General features: G+C 38.0%; 1 protein-coding gene across 1 annotated transcript in view; it reads right to left on the bottom strand.

The window, feature by feature from the left end:
• The window catches only part of BMP6 (bone morphogenetic protein 6), a 187,230-nt gene that overhangs the window by 35,294 nt on the left and 133,696 nt on the right, over window positions 1-18,240 (bottom strand). The window contains exon 2 of the mRNA XM_037141748.2: window positions 7,198-7,390. Within this exon, the coding sequence (XP_036997643.2) occupies window positions 7,198-7,390 (193 nt within the window). The remainder of the gene's footprint in view (window positions 1-7,197; window positions 7,391-18,240) is intronic.

Genomic DNA, 18,240 nt, shown 5'->3' with positions numbered 1-18,240 from the left:
TTCTGGAAACAAATGAAAACAATCTCATAACAACCCAAAACTTATGGGACACAGGTGAAGGCAGTCCTCAGAGGGAAGTTTATAGCAATATAGGGCTACCTCAAGAAGATAGAAACATTTCAAACAAAAAACCTAACCCTACACCTGCAAGAGCTCGAGGAACAATAACAAAGACAGCCCAGAGCAAGCAGAAGGAAGGAAATAACCAAGGTTAGAGCAGAACTAAATGACATAGAGACTAAAAGCACAATCCTAAAAATAAATGAATCCAGGAGTTGATTCTTTGAAAAGATAAACAAAATAGACAAGCCTTTAAGCAGGCTCATCAAGAAAAAAAGAGAGAGGACTCAAATAAACACAATCAGAAATGAAAGAGGAGAGATTACAACTGATACCACAGAAATAGAAGGGATTGTAAGAAAATACTGTGAAGAACTGTACGCCAAGAAATTTGAAAACCTAGGGGAAATGAACACATTTCTAGAAAAATATAATCTACCAAAACTCAATGAAAAAGAAGCAGAAAATCTGAACACACCAATAACAGCAAAAGAAATTGAAGCAGTAATCAAAAAACTCCCATCACACAAAAGCCCTGGACCAGAAGGTTTCACAGGAGAATTCTACAAAGCATTTAAGGAAGTGCTAACACCTATTCTTCACAGACTATCCAAATAATCCAGGAGGATGGAAAACTCTCAAATTCTTTTTATGAAGCCAGCATCATCCTAATTCCAAAACCAGATAGAGACACAAAGAAAGCGAAATTCAGGCCAATATCACTGATGAACATCGATGCTAAAATCCTCAACAAAATATTGCCAAATCGCATCCAACAATATATCAAAAAGATCATACACCATGACCAAGTGGGATTCATCCCAGGGATGCAAGGATGGTTCAACATTCGCAAATCAGTAAATGTAATACATCACATAAACAAAAGCAAAGACAAAAACCACATGATCATATCAATAAACACAGAAAAAGCTTTTGATAAGGTACAACACCCATTTATGATAAAAACACTCAGCAAACTGGGAATAGAGGGAGCATTCCTGAATATAATAAAGGCCATATATGAGAGACCTATAGCCAACATCATACTCAATGGGCAAAAACTAAAAGCTTTTCCACTAAGATCAGGAACAAGACAAGGTTGTCCACTTTCACCACTTCTATTCAATATAGTTTTGAAAGTTTTAGCCGCAGCGATCAGGCAAGGAAAGGAAATAAAAGGCATCTAAATAGGAAAGGAGGAAACAAAACTGTCACTGTTTGCAGATGACATGATAGTACACATGGGAAATCCTATAGACTCTATAAAAAAACTGCTTAAACTAATTAGTGCATTTAGCAAAACAGCAGGTTACAAAGTCAATATCCAGAAATCGAAGGCATGTTTGTATACCAACAATGAATCAGCAGAAGCAGAAATCAAGGAAAAAATCCCATTTCATATAGCAAAAACAAAAATAAAATATCTGGGAATAAACCTAACTAAGGAGGTAAAAGACCTGTATGCAGAAAACTACACAGCACTGAAGAAAGAAATCAGGGAAGACAGAAACAAATGGAAACATATACCTTGTTCATGGATTGGAAGAATTAACATCATCAAAATGTCCATACTACCCAAAGTAATTTACACATTCAATGCAATACCTATTAAAGTACCAATGGCATATTTCACAGACATAGAACAAACACTTCAAAAATTTATATGGAACCATAAACGACCCTGAACAGCAGCTGCACTTTTGAGAAAGAAGAACAAAGTAGGAGAGATCACAATACCTGATATCAAACTCTATTACAAGGCCACTGTAATCAAAATAGCCTGGTACTGGCATAAAAACAAGCACATAGACCAATGGGACAGAACAGAGAGCCCAGAAATCAACCCAACTCTCTACAGTCAATTAATATTTGACAAAGGGGGCAGTAACATCAAATGGAGTAAAGATAGCCTCTTCAACAAATGGTGTTGGGAGAACTGAACAGCTACATGCAAAAAAATGAAACTTGAACACAGACTTGCACCATACACCAAAATTAATTTAAGGTGGATAAAAGACTTAAATATAAGCCATGACACCATTAAAGTCCTAGAGGAGAACATTGGCAAGAAAATCTCAGATATTTCATGCAGCAACATTTTTACTGATATGTCCCCCTAGAGCAAGGAATATAAAGGAAAGAATAAACAAATGGGATCTTGTCAAAATAAAAAGCTTCTGCATGGCTAAAGAAAACAGTATTAAATTAAAAAGACAACTAACTGTATGGGAAAACATATTTGCCAATGATACCTCAGACAAAGGTTTAATCTCCAAAATATACAAAGAACTTACACAACTCCACTCTAAGAAGACAACCAACCCAATTAAAAAATGTGAAAAGGACTTGAACAGACACTTCTTCAAGGAGGACATACAGAATATCCAGAGACACATGAAAAGATGCTCAAATATTGTTAGCTATCAGAGAGATGCAAATTAAAACCACAATGAGATACCACTTTACACTGGTCAGGATAGCTATCATAAACAAAGCAACAAACAACAAATGTTGGAGAGGGTGTGGGGAAAAGGGGACCTTAGTTAACTGTTGGTGGGATTGCAGACTGGTACAACCATTATGGAAAACAGTATGGAATTTTCTCAGAAAAATAAAAATCGACCTGCCTTTTGATCCAGCAATTGGATCCACTGCTAGGATTATATCCTAAGAATCCTAAATATCCTAAGAATTCTAATATCCTAAGAATCCTAAGAATCCTAATACCCTAAGAATCCTAAAACATCAATTTCAAAGAACCTACGCACCACAATGTTCATAGCAGCACAATTTACAATAGCCAAGAGTTGGAAGCAACCTAGGTGCCCGTCAGTAAATGAATGGATCAAAAAATTGTGGTACATTTACACAATGGAATTCTATGCAGCAGAGAGAAAGAAGGAGCTACTACCCTTTGCAACAACATGGATGGAACTGGAAAGCATTATGCTGAGTGAAATAGGCCAGGTGTTGAAAAACAAATACCATATGACCTCACCTTTAACAGGAAGCTAAACAACAAAACAAACAAGCAAGCAGAATAAAAACAAAGACAGTGAAATAGAGAACAAGGGGACAGTGACCAGAGGGGAAAGGGAAGGAAATTTAAGGAGAAAAATGGGGAGGGATTTGGAGGAACAAGTATGAAGGACACAGGGACAAGAACTAAAGGGGGTGGAAATGGGAGGGCGTTGGGGAGCACGGGGCGGGGTGGGCTGGGATGGGAGAAATAGACAGAAAACTGTACATGAAAAATAACTAAACAAAATAAAAAATAAAATAAAATAAATAAATTTGCCTGTTTGCAAACAGAGTAGTAAGCTGTAGTATTGCTCATACCAGGAATAATAAATTTTAAATTTGGTAATTATTTCTTATTTTAAATGCACCATGAGAGAACATGGAAAAGTCATCATATACACAGAAGGCAGACTATAACTACCAAGCAATGCAATGACCAAAACATATGGAAGAACACACAGCATTTCAAAACTAGCAGAATCAAGTGGGGTCAATTCATGTACCAAACGGCCATTTTTCAGATGCTAAATGTGTTCCCCTGTTAAAATTTATGTCTGGCTCTCAGGAGATGGTCTTTGACTTCTAAGTATACAAAATCAATTACAACCAGGAAAAGTATGTCTTTAGCCAAATAAGAAATATAGATGGACAGGATATTCTTCAAAGTCCTCAGAATTGCACTAGTAACCTAAAGGTGCCATAGAAGTAAAGGTCATGAGTATATGTTATGATAAGCAACATGCTACGATGATACTAAATACATGAATAGGGAAGGTCAAAAGTTATTGAGAGCAGCCTTTACACTCCAGGTGGGAAGACAGCTTACTGTGTATGAGATGCAGGAGAAAACAGTGAAGTAAATGGACAAATATAATACTGTGAATAAGTACAAATACTTCTGTATAAATTTATTCTAGTCTTTCTTCCCCTACAAACCTCTCCTCTAGAAAAGCTGCTAATAAATCAATGTGTGATCAATAAGTCAATGTTTGATCAATAGAGCAACAAACGTTTTCCACAGGAAGGTCTTGAGAGTCAATGTACCAGGGACTGATAGATACATTTTCACCCCCAAGGGAACTGTCTCACTTGCCATCCAAATCAAAGCATCCTTGGGATGTTCCCATCAAGGCTAAGGAGATGGAGGTGTGGAGCAAGCCAGTAGGAACTGTCCCAATGTCATTGGGATGACTTTGGAGAAGTATAGCAGACAAGAGTGTAGGCATAATTTGGACTTGGCAAAATTCACCTGTGACACATTGCATTCTCTAATAGGTAATATGTTTGACTTGCTTATCTGATGGGATCGCAGTTAACTTCTAATGAGGGAATATATGAGAAGGTGTTTTCCAAACTCTAAGTACTATATAAGTGCTAATTTTTATACCAGAATTATCATAAAAACATAACTGATAACACCAGAAGTTAACACCAAACTCATCTTAAAGTATACACACCACACCACAGCATAGAGTACGTTCACAAGCCAAGTGCAAAGGCATCTGTGCTCCTCTGGTTTAACTGTGCACACAGCTGCTGGCTGGTCCCACTCTCCTCAGACCTTTTCAAGTCTTAGATTCCATCTCAGGACTTATTCTCAGATTTTGAATAAAGTATCAAATGTTTTTCTGTTCTTACTCAAAGCACCATCTATACAAGTAGTCACTTTTTGAACTTACCTGGTCCATTGATTTCTTATCAGTCTGAGTAATATGTTTCTGTAGAGATCACAGCAATGACATATCTTCCAAGAATCTTTTCTGGCTGTTCCTTTACAACAGGAGGCCCAATGATAACTTATTCTGCCTCAGCTGAGTATATGAGGGCATTGAAAAACCTGCCTTTTTTTTTTTCCCTTTACAAAGAGGCCAACTCTTTTGCAACACAAACATTTGTTAAATTAAGTTAATCCATCACATACTACAAATTTCACTGGAACACAGATTAGAGAAATAAGTTTCTTTACAAGACTGGAGAATTGTTTTCAGCCAAGACACCCCAAGACGGTACAGATGGGGAGATCAAACCACCCCCAGGAGTCCTGCAGTTAACTGGAGCCTCTGGAAGGACATGAGGAGACAGCAGGAGGCCTGGGCTCCTGGCCCACCGATAAGAAAAAAAAATCTGTTCCTGGCCAACCTGGAACCCTTCAAAAGGGTTCATGAAATTCTCCCAGTATTTCCCCTTTCCTGTGCCTAAAATTAAACACATCCAATCGCCAGACATCCCCATCCTAGAAGGCAGAGAAATTACAACTCTGCTTTGACAGAGAGCCATCAAAGGTTGGGACAGTTTGAGATTTTGTTTTCCAAGCTCACTGCTGGCCTCGAGGAAGTATGACACCACCATTTTAAGCACAAGACAGCTGTTCATTTTTGGCCGAAGTTCAATATAAACCTCACAAATGGTCTGCTAGCTCTCCTTTTAAAAATAATAATTAAAAAAATTTATAGTCACAAAACCTACAATCTAGTGTTTTCACTATAAAGCTTTTCCTGCAGGACAGAGAAAACCATGTATTCTGAGCCAAAAGAGTACCAGGAGGTTATTTCCATCAGAAACATATAATGGGACAAATACTTAGGCAGATTGAAAATCAATGACTAAATCAGTTCCAAAAAATCACTGAACGCTAATTCTCTCTGATGTATTGAAAGATGAAAATCTAGCAACAGATAATTTACTTTTCAAAAGAGATCCTTAATGGTTAAGTCACTAAATATACTTTTATTAAGGAGTGAAAATAAGACATCAGAACACTTCCCATTCATTCTGAAATTTTGGCCTGTTTTAAAGATAACCCAATGACTACATTTTACTTACAATTTTACTATTCCAGCAAGAATTCACATAAATATCAGTGTGTATGTTCAACACCATGATGTGTCCCCAAAACCTGGCAAGTGTCCTTCCTTCTCTTTTATTTCCCTCCTTAGAGATGTGAATATGCGTAAGGGCCAAATGTTGACAGTGCTCTCAAAAGTAAAATAAACCTTTCATGGAGCAAGTTAACATTTGTTATTATTCTAGTGTGCATATTTATGACAGACCCACACACAGATTTATAATTTCAGGATAAACTAAAGTCATTCCTAAATCTTTGGACACTCTTGGGAAGTTAATAGACTTTCAAGACCAAAAACAAGAATGTGGACTTGGTTTATAAAAGCCAAACCTGGCAAATCCCTCACTGAGTCTGTAAGTGTGGGCTTCCCTACCTGTCTGTATTCTCTCTCTTTAGCGTTTATCTCCACACCTACCATCTGACAGCCAGGCTATCATACCACATGCTGGGCTTCCACCTCATGCCCAGTGAGCATGTACAATGCCAACCTACTGTGCGCCAGGCACTCCACCCTCCCCAAACCCCTAAACTGACCTCTAAATAGCAAACAAAATTCAGAGTCATTGGCTTGTTTTCTGTGTGCTATAGGTTTGAACTAACTGCTGTTATTCTTTATCCTCAGTCCCTCCTCCAAATTTCACTCCATGGAAGTTTGTTTTTTGTTTGTGGAGCAAGCCCCATAAACATACTTCATTGCAGTTCTTTTATAAAATGATTTGGACTCATTTCAGGAAATAAGAATAATGCAGACATAGAAAAAAATATCTATCACTCCCTTGAATTCAAATAATAAAAAATACATTTGATACACCCACTCATTTACTAAAAGACATATCATACATATAATATGTATATGTATATATAATAGGCACAAATACATAGCCTTCTCGTCACTTGAATTAGTATCATTTGTAAGCATCCTTACATAATTTTCATTTTAGCCTCACTGACCCGTCATTCAAGGTAGGAACTAAACAGCAGGAAACATTTTATCCCCAGTGAGTCATATGTTCTCTGATCACAAAGGATGCTTAGTAAATATAGTCTACTGGCTTACTTAAGAAAAGAGAACCATTTGGAAAGTCTTTGACTTATTGGCAAAAAATCTTCCTACTGGCTAAACACTGCCATTTAGGACACAACCCTCACCCTGCTCATGTGCAAGCCCTGAACTCCAAATCACCCTCCACAGACATACTCAGGGTCGTGTGATGACAGGGTGGGACACGGGGGGCCAGCCCCACCCTTTGGGTTTCCTTGGGCCTTCATACCTGTGCTGATGCTCCTGTAAGACTTGATAAATGCTGATAAGAAAAGTTTGGTTTTTAAAACTCCCCACAACACAGTCCTTGTAGATTCGGAATTCTGCAGCCGTCACCGCCTCACCCTCAGGAATCTGGGATAAGTTGAACTTGAACTCTTTGTGGTGTCGCTGGCGAGGGGAGAACTCCTTGTCGTACTCCACTATAAGATTAAACAAGAGAGAGTGACAACTATTGTTACTTGACTAAGTGCCACAGGCTCACCTCAAAAGAAAGTCTCTCAACTTAATTCATAAGTGGATTACAGGTTACCAATGGTTTATTAGAGGGATTGGGGTGGTGGAAAGAAAATTGGCGAGGCTGTCAAGCAGGCTGAGATTAAAATCCTTTATTTTACCCAAGGATTAAATAAAATTCTTAGATTTTATTCCATTTAAATACCTTAAGTACTCTAGATTAACTAAACTGCATGAACACAAGTTATTTAAATTCTTTGCTTCGGGTTTCCTGATCTGCAAAAAATGGGAACAGTGTGGCTTCAAAGGGGAGTTGTAAGAATTAAGAAAACGGTGACTAAGACTATGTCTGGTCTCTATCCTCCCCCAGCCCCATTTCCTCCCTGCTGCTTTGCCCCCTCCCCTCAGGTCAGTTCATCTCACCCAATCGGCAGTGGATGTGACCAAGGGTAGCCTTGAGCCCACCTGGTAGGCATCGTGCTGGAGGGAAGGCAATGAGCAGTGCATTTTGCCTGGGCCTGAAGCTCCAAGTGCCTTCAAACTGTATCTGCTGCTGTTTAGTGGAATTTACTGTTAAAGGGTTGAGGGTAAAGCTTCATAGATAAGTTGCCCTAACTAAAGTTCACTGCCCGCCCCCAGCCCCCACTGGTGGGACCTGATGTCTGAAGGACCGGGGTGAGGGTGGCAAAACAGAGGGGCCTATAGTGCTGTGAAGCTGCTGGAGTCTCCATTTAATCTGTGCATAGACCCCAAGTATGAAAATGGAGATGTGGAAGCAAATCAATAATGGGGCATCCTGCTATTTTTTTATGCTTTTCTTAAAACTAGGAAAGGATTGAGTACAAAAGCTGTGTTTTTTTTTAATGAAATCTTTTCCCTGCTCGAAGAGAAGACAAATCATGAAAAACTACAAGTACTGATTAACATTTTTTAGTCAGCTATCAGATGTCTACAGAGTCTGTATGAGAGACATATAAACCTCACAAGCTTAACTCATAATCGTTGTAGAGAAAAGAGTGCTTCCCACCATCAACCCTCCACGCTGTTCCTCAGGCTTCAGAAATGCTTCTGCCCTGCTGTCCCTGTTAGTTTTTTTTCTTAAAAGCAACTGCAGTGAAATCTCATAAGCAAATTAATCCTTTATGGCAAAGTTTTCCCAGGGCTTGTGGGTGAAAAAAAAAGTCAAATTATTTGCCATCTCCAACTGCCCATTTTTGTCAACATGTGTTGCTCTTCGTAATCGCCAGAGAAAAGCTTTGGGGATTAAGATTCTTTAAGGAAAAAAAAAAAGCCAATAGTTCTTTACAAGAACCTAAGACCTCAATGACATTTGCAGAAGCTGGGGAAAGTTAAGCCACCTATAGGTGTGTGGCTTTACATAAAGAATTTCTGAAATTGCCATGTGACTATGCAACAAATCTTTTAGATTCAAGTTATTTCTCTCACTTTTTTTTTTAATTTGGAGGGTTACAAAAGGACAAGTTTTGGCTTATGTAAGAGCTTGAATATAAGTAAAAAAAGATCTAACCAGAAAGTAAACCATGCTTCAGTCCCAACAAGAGAGCAGGTTTTCTAATTAGTGGCTAAGCATGAAAAGAAATATTGTTAGGGAGTTCACCCAAGGCCACCCACACATGATGGTGTATCACTTTCCCCTAAAACTGATCTGCCTTTTAAGTTTGATATGTTATCATTGGTGTTTAAAGCGAATCAAATCTGATTTCCCAAAGAGACTTTCTACAAAATAGTCACAAAGCTTTTCTATAAGGCCTTTTGGGTGCTTAAATTTTAATATCTCTAAATGAAAATATATTTTTTAAGATTTGCTTGAGAGAATGCTTAAGAACTCCTCAAAGAAGTTTTTCAATTGCTCCTAACAATTAGAAAGAAAATATGTAAATGTGAAGCAAGCTGTAAGATAGTAACAAGCTATTTCAGTTAAAAGGAGCAGAGATGTCTATAAATAAGAAATGTGATCATTAGTCTTTGGAGAGGTGGACCAACCCCAATAACCCGTACCTTCCTGTATCCACACCCCTGGGTGGTCTCCCTCCCCTACTCCGCTAGTGTGGTTCTGGGCTGGCCCCGTGACCTTCTTTGGACCAACAAAATGCAGCAGCGGTGATGCAGAGTGACTATCTAGGCGAGATCATAAGTTTTAAACTTCCTTCCGCTTATGTTTCTTGGAATGCTTGTGTGGGGAAAGATGTCTACAGTCTTTAGAGTAGTTGGACTAAGAAGTCCAACTGTGCGGAACTTCCATGCTGTGAGGAAGCCCAAGCTAATGGTGTGGAGAGGCTGTGTGGTGCATGGAGAGGCACAGGGATGAAGAGGAAGGAGGGAGGAAGGGAAGAGTCCCGTCAATCGCCAGCCGTCTCAGCTGGCACAGCAGACGTGTTACAAAGATGCCATTTTAGACGTCCAATCCAGTGGAACCTTCGGATGACTCACAGCCCAGCCACCTCTCACTACAATTGCATGCGACGCCTAGCGAGAGACCTGCCCAGTTGAACTGTCCTTTCACAAGACTGTGAGAGATAATAATACTTTAAGTGACTTCATTTTGGGTGACTTGTTATATATTAATAAGCAACTAACACAAGAAGAGGAGGGAGAACAGGAGAGAATAACGGAGGGAGATGAAGAGGAAAGGGAAGTTTGACCTTGTTAGGGAGCGGGGAAATTGCATGAAATTCTTAAGGGTAAATATTTTGAAATGCTGGGAGGCAAAAGGTACGGATAAGAAAGAAACATAGCAAATGCTCACAGATAGGTGTGAAGAGAGATAAAGAATCTAGAAATGATAAAAAAGACTATTTGAAAGCCTTCATTTTATTACAATGTGAATTAGTACACATTGCCTTATATGTGTGTTTTCTCATTTCTCCTCTACCCTGACAGCATTATCTTGAAGTACTCTGAACTTTCTTCTGCTTTCTCTTTATCCTTCTCTGAGGAATCTCATGTGTTGCCGATTGCTACCCACTTGCTTTTAAGTTCTTTTACCAAAATCCTTTACTCTGTTCTACTGGTGCCTCTACTCTCCTCATGCCTTCTTTCTGGAAGCTAAACCGCCTTCCTCACTGTCCCCATGACACTGCTGTTCGCATGACACCACAGCTACCAAGCAAAGTCACTGGAGTTTGCTTGGAACTCCTTTCTTTCCCAATCTTTTCCTCCAATTGAACCTACACAATGTGTTTTGCTAATGTCTCATTAACAAAAAATAAGCACAATTAGGTCACTGCCTACACATGCACTTGGAAACCACGATGGTGAAACAGTAATATTTCCAATGAGCTTAGCATTTCCCATTTAAGCTGTGTGATTCTCCTTAAGTTTCAGAAAGTTCAAATATGCCAGAGGGTTGGGTTCTGAATTCGGCACTCAGTATGTATTTTGCAGCCCCTAGCATTGGGCTTTTCAAGTGATGCCACGTGTGGTAGACACTTAAATGTGTTGCAGAAGTGTGAAACTGCCAAACTGGTTTTGGATTCCAGCTCCCTTTCTTCTTACTTATATGATGCTGAGCAAGATATTAGTCAAATTTCCAGTTATAAGTTAAATGGGAATAATAACATTTCTGAAGATTAAATACCACAATCTATACAAAATACTCAGTGGTAGAGTAAGTGCTCCATAATTGTCCATTGTAGTTATCATTAGCTGATATTTGAGAATCTGGCTTCTCTGAGCATAGATAGAGTATGTTAATACTGAGTAATTCAAATGTATTCATGAGTCTGTAGATAGGGCTGATTAATACTTCTGCTAAACTAGCTCTTTAAATTAGAGATACATTCTGTGAAAAGGGCAGCAAATGAAATCACCATTTTGAGTATCATCGGCCTTGGTATTGGCTACCAGATATAGTGCTGTGTTCTCTGAGGCAATAATTTTTAGAATTTTTCATTTCAAGGACTAGTGAAAATATTTTTAATGGCAATAACCTTGCACAAGGTCACCTACTTTTTCCGTTTGCCATTTGTAAGTACAATAAAACAAGACAACAAACTGTGTTCCTTTAACTCTATGATTTGATTTCTAAAGGTCCTTCTAACACCAAATAAAAAAAGGTCATAATTAAAGAACATATACAATCCTTGAAATTGAATAAATTTAGTTTTATAAAACTTTCTCTATTCTTTTTTTTTTTTCCTGCCCCAGACTATACTATTTGAAATTTCAGACCAGGTCCACACCTTTAGCCAACATGTACAGCCACAATACTAAGGAATAAAGATTTAAAATGTAAATTATATAATATGTACAAAAGAATATATGTAATTTATGAAGGTAACAAAGCACGGAGAAAACCAGCACCCAACTTAAAACTGGAACGTGATCAATACCATGGTATTCCTCTCTGATACCAGCCCCCTGCCCCGCCCACATGGTACCTAGCATCAGGAACAGTGTCTAACATTCCCTTGCCTTATATGCACATTTTCTTATTTCTCTTCTACCCTTTACTATATATGCATGTATCACTAAATCATAGAGTGTTTCATTTTTCTTTTTTCCCTTAAAGTCAATGTTCAGATGATGGAAGTTTTATGTGGAGACTATAGGCATGGTCACAGCTAAGAGTGAAGGCAGCACAGGCAGACAACCATACTACCTGTCAGCTGGTGGGGAGCTGGGCTTCTACAAGTGAAATGGCCACCCTGCAGGCAATGGGTGACTAGTAATGCTACTATGCCTCATATAGCTCTATGAAAAACATGGAGTGCTGGCAAGGATGTGAAAAAAGTGTATTGTTGGTGGGAATGAAAAATGGTGCAGCTGCTGTGAAAAACAGTGTGGAGAGTCTTCACAAAATTAAACAGAATTATCATATGATTCAGCAATTCCACTTCTGGGTATTAACCCTCAAAAAGTAAATGTAGGGACTCAAACAGATATTTTATATCCATGTTCAAACTAGCATTATTTACAAAACCAAAAGGTGGAGGTAACCCACACATCCATTGACAGATGAATGAATAAATGACATATGGCATATACATACCATGGAATAAGATTCAGACTTAAAGAAGAAGGAAATCCTGACACATGCTACAACATGGATATACCTTGAAGACATTATGCTGAGTGAAATAAGCCACAGAGACAGAATGTAGAACGGCGATTATCAGGGGCTGGAGGAAGGAAATGGGGAGTACTTGTTGACTGAATACAGAGTTTCAATTTGGGGAGATGGAAAACATTCTGGAAATGGAGAGTAGTTACTGTTTTACAACCATGTGAATACATGTAATGCTATAGAAATTACACATTTAAAAATTGTTAAAGTGGTAAATTTTGTTATGCATATTTTGCCACAATAAAAAAACTAATTAAAATGGACATTTTATTACATGATCACAATGCATGATATTTGTCAACATAATTCTTCACTATCTCTAATACTCAAAATAATCAAATTTAAAAGATTAAATAATATTAAAGAAAGAGACACATTGCAAATTGTTGAATCTCATGAGAAAACTTAACTGACTGCCTCCTTGATTGTCTCAGTGAGTTCAGGATGCTATAACCAAAATACCACAGACTGGGTGCCTTAAACAACAAACATTTATTTCTCACAGTTCTGGAGGCCAGAAGTCCTGTGAGCTCAGGGTGCCAGCATGATAAAGTTCTTGTTGAGAGCCCTCTTCCTTGCTACATTCTTACATGGCCTTCCTTGGAACATGAGCTCTAGTCCACAGGTGGCAAACACAAGGCCCAAGGGCCAAATCCGTCTCTCCACCTTGTTATATCTGGCCTGGCATCTTGTTTGTACCCTGCAGCAGCACCAAGCCCCTTGCCCCTAGTTAAGGAGTAGTTACATTATACCTAAAATTACATTTGGCCCTTTGAAAGCAACTGCAAGGCTGATGTGGCTCCCAGTGAAAATGAGTCTGACACCCCTGCTCTAGTCTCTTTTGATTCCATCTTGGGCTTCATCCTCATTACGTCATCTAGACCTAATCACCTCCCAAAGACCCCATCTCCTGATACTATCTCATTGGGGATTAAAGTTCCAACACTATGAATTATGGGGGGGGACACAAACCACAGTCCACAACATTGACCTTAAGGTATCATATCATTTGTTCTGCTTGCTACCTTTTGAATTTATGGTTTGGCATTTTTGTGTTAGTGTTTATAAGTGTCACTGGTGATGGTCTAATCTCATACAGTGCTATTTGGTTTTAAGTTATACTTGCTTTTGGAATAAGTTCCTTTGGTGAATATTTTTAATTACTCATTTTTTAAAAACATATAAAGATATTCAAGCTATCTAGTTGTTTTTCAGTCAGCATGCTTCTTCTAGAGGTTTAGCAATTTGGGTTAAATTTTTCAAATTTATCACCGTAAGTTTTTTCAGAGTATTCCATTTTAAAATATTTGCTCTATCTATGATTCTTTATTCTAATACCATTTATTTGTGAATTCGTTTTCTCTTGATTCATCCTAGTGGAGGTCATTTTCTTCTTTAACCTCACTACAGCTTAAGAGGTTGCAATATAGATATTTTAAGGGGCATATTTTGAATATCAGCCCCAAAAGTCTGCATTATTTCAGTTAAAGTTGTTTAGAAAAAAATTAAGATACCATCTATTTCAACTGCAAATATAAAAGAGAAAAGAAAAAGAAGAGAAGGAAGAAAACAATAGAATAATCTCTAATACATTTAAGAGTAGTCACATATTTATTATTTACTACCTGGACTTACTTGATAGTTCATTCAAATTCTACATTTGCCAAATGCTTCATGTTTTTACTTATACATCCAAGCTTAAAAACTTGAAACTTTTCAAATTACCACTCCATTGATTACTATAAACAAGTTTTCATGCCACGGCACGAGTTTATTTAATTTGAGGCAACAAGCACAGTCTGGCTCATTTCCCAAGGGCTGGAACAATGGCAGCCTACTGACTTCTATGTTGCAAGCATGCAACCTTAAATATTTATACAGGTACTGAACTCAATTGTCCACCTCACTTTTTAACCACAGTGAGATGACAGACTTTACCCTCCAGCATTCACCAAATATTTTAAAATATTTGTATTAATGTTCTATGAGAATCACAGATATCAAGAAGAATCTACTTTCCTGGTTGCCATGCTCCAAGTGACTTTTTTCCCCTAAATTTTACTTTTCATTTAAAATAATTACAGACCCAGAAGTAGTTGCAAAAATAGTAGGATAGATTTAAAAAAAACAAACAAACAGAGAGCCCATGTAACACCTCACATAACTGAAGAATAGCAAAAGCAGGAAATTGACATTGGCATTATACTTTAAATACATTTTTAAAAGATTTTATTTATTTTTAGAGAAGGGGACGGAAGGCAGGAAGAAATGGAGAGAAACATCAATGTGAGGGAGAAACATTGATCGGGCACCCCTCGCCTGCGCCCTGAACCCGCAACCCAGGCATGTGTCCCAGTCACTGGTGATACTCCTGCTCTGTGGGGCGAAGCCCAACCACACTGGTCAGGCTGGCATTAAACTTTAGACTGCACAGTGTAGTACGCTTTCATCATTTTTACATGCCTTTATGACATGCATGTATATAAGTCCATGACATTTTATAACATGTATAGATTCCTATAACCACCACCCAATCCAGATACAGAACTATTCTGTCACTACAAAAAAAGTACTTCTTGGGCCTATCCTTTTATTCCAAATGGTTTTTTGAGGCTAGCCCTAGTACATATATTATAAAGAGCCTACATGCCAACAATACATGCCTACATATTATCATTTTTAATAAGGGTTAATCAAGTCCTTTTTAAAAAGCTTTTAAAAACGCATTTTAGAACCACTTTCACACCCAAATGCATGTGTTAACAGCACTTAGGCTGGGAAGAAGCTCAAAGGCTTCTTACAATGGAAATAAGTCAGTAGACCTCAGCCAACATGAGAGAATATGCCTAGGTAGTTAAATCAATAAACGTGTCATTTCTCTTTCTTTTTTTAAATTAGTTTTTTATTGTTGACACTATTATAGATATCCCCCGATTTACCACCCCCCAGCCTAGCCCCTGCGCTTCCCTCTGGCCTTCACCACATTGTCATCTATGTCCATGGGCTATGATATAAACATACATGTTCCTTGGCTAATCTCTTCCAGTCCCACCACCATCCCAGTTCCCTCTGAGATCTGTCAGTCTGTTCCATGTATCCATGCCTCCGGTTTTGTTTGTCAGTTTATTTTGTTCATTAGATTCCACATATAAGTGAGCCAGGTATTTTAGCAATAATGATGAAGTACCTCTTTCAAGCCTTATAACCAAAAGTAACTTTATTATTTTTTAATAGTTTATTTTTATTGTATTTTTTCCATTACCATTTATCCCCTTAATACCTTCTTCCACCTCCACCTCCCTTCCTTCCTGACCACAGTCAACACATTGTCGTCCATGTTCATGAGTCCTTTTTCTTTTTGCTCAATCCCTCCACCCTTCAAGCACCAGATTTGAGAGCAGTCAGCTTGTTCTCTATAAGTCTGTCTCCATCTTGCTTATTGTCAGTTTGTTCATTAGATTCCACATGTGAGTGAAATCATATGGTATTTGTCTTTCTCTGACTGGATTATTTTACTTAGCATAATGCTCTCCAGGTCCATCCATGCTGTCAGAAATAATAAACTTTTCTTTTTTATTGCCACATAGTATTCCATTCTATAAACATCCTATAGCTATTTTATACACTCATTTACTGAAGAACACCAAGGCTGCTTCCAAATCTTGATTATTGTAAGTAACACTGCAGTGACCTTAGGGTGTTTATATTCTTTCAAATGAGTGTTTTGGGCTCCTTTGGAGATATTCCCAGAAGTGGGATCCCTGGGTCAAAAGGCAGTTCCATTTTTAATTTTTTGAGATATTTCCATACTGCCTTCCACAGTGGCTGTACCAATCTGCACTCCCACCAGCAGTGCAGAAGTGTTCCCTTTTCTCCACATCCTCAGTAGCTCTTGTTGTTTGTTGATTTATTGAAATAGCCATTCTGACAGGTGTGAGATGATATCTCATTGTGGTTTTAATTTGCATCTCTAATGATTAGTGACATTGAACGTCTTTTCATGTCTATTGGCCGTCTGTATGTCCTCTTTGGAAACGTGTCTATTCAGGTTCTTTGCTTGTTTTTCAATTGGATTATTTGGTTTTTTGGTGTTGAGTTTAGTAAGTTTTTTATAAACTTTGGATATTAACCCCTTATCAAATATATTGGCAAGTATGTTCTCCCATTCAGTGGGTTGCTTTTTCATTTTGTTGGTGGACTCCTCTGCTGCGCAAAAAATTTTTAGTTTGATGTAGTCGCATTTGTTTATTTTTCCCTTGCCTGAGGAGATACACCAGAAAAAATATTGCTATGAGCAATGCCCAAGATTTTACTGCTTATGTTTACTTCTGGGATTTTTATGGTTTTGAATCTAACATTCATATGGTTTTGAATCTAACATTTAAGTCTTTAATCCCGTTTGAATTTATTCTTGTGTGTGGTGTAAGAAGGTGGTCTCGTTTCATTTTTCTGTGCATATCTGTCCAATTTTCCCATCACCATTTACTGGATAAACTTTTTTTAGCTCATTGTATGTGCCTGCTTCCTCTGTCAAATATTAATTGACTACAAAGGCATGGACTTATTTCTGGGCTCTCTGTTCTGTTCCATTGATCTATGGGTCTTTTTATAGCAGTACCAGGCTGTTTTGATCACTATGGCCTTGTAGTACAGTTTGATATTAAGTAGCATGATCCCTCCAATTTTGTTCTTTCTCAAGGTTACTGTTGCTATTCAGGATCTTTTTTAAAAAGTTATTTTAAATGGTCATTTACCATACATGTTTTCATTGGCTTTAATATGCCCCTTTCAATTAGTCTTTGGTCATGGACAACACAGGTGCAGTTTTGAAAATTTCAAAAATTTGATGTTCATGACTTCTGCCCTCCTGTGGCTAGGGAGACCTCATACAGTGCCCCAGCTTCAGCCCTCAAGGTAGGAAAATTGTTCTATGTGGGGAAACCAGAGCCATGATTCCCAAGGCTGTGGTGATGGTTGGCTGATCAAAGTTCCTGGACCACTAATCAGAATGCTGCGGTAGAGCGAAGATTGTTTTCTCAAATGTGAATTTATGTATTTGGAATTTATTCAAGTAACACAAATAAATCTCATGTACATTTAACAATAAATAAATAAATAAATGTGGAAAAACAAATTGAAAAACTGCAGCCCAGATAGAGTTCCATTAACAACAAATAATTATATTCGTGCCTATTTAAAAGGCCCATTATAATGAAGCAGTCAGGCCACATATAGTACAAATCAATTTATACAACATGCATTTTTTCATAATTAAGAAAAAGTTTATCATCTTCAGTCAAAACTCAAAGATAGGATGGCTCAAAGAGAAAAATAAAGTCTCCCCCACACTCTAGTTCTAGCATAATGGGCAGAATATCCTCAGTAACGGAGAGAATACATTTCAGTCTGTATTCACTATATCAGATAAACACTTCTTTTTAGATGACCTTGTTTCCTGTGTTGCTTTTATTACGCCCTTGTCCTTGGTGTGCTGGAGATCATTGCAATATACCTGACTGTGTGTTTCTTTTTTGTCCAGTCTGCTCAGATCACACGGTACTTCACGAACCTGTGGATTCCTACCTCTCATCAGTTCTGTAAAATTCTCAGTCATGAGCTCATCAGTTAGGGTCTCTTCTCCATTCTCTTTAGTGTCTCCTTTAAGAATGACAATTAGGTGGGTATTACACTTTCCCATTCTAATTTCTGTGTCTCTTAACTGCTTTTTAA

This window comes from Artibeus jamaicensis, unplaced genomic scaffold, assembly GCF_021234435.1.
Source record: "Artibeus jamaicensis isolate MK-2021 breed Jamaican fruit bat unplaced genomic scaffold, CSHL_Jam_final contig_335, whole genome shotgun sequence".
NCBI classification, from domain to species: Eukaryota; Metazoa; Chordata; class Mammalia; order Chiroptera; family Phyllostomidae; genus Artibeus; species Artibeus jamaicensis.
This window is presented reverse-complemented; position numbering and strand designations above follow the sequence as displayed.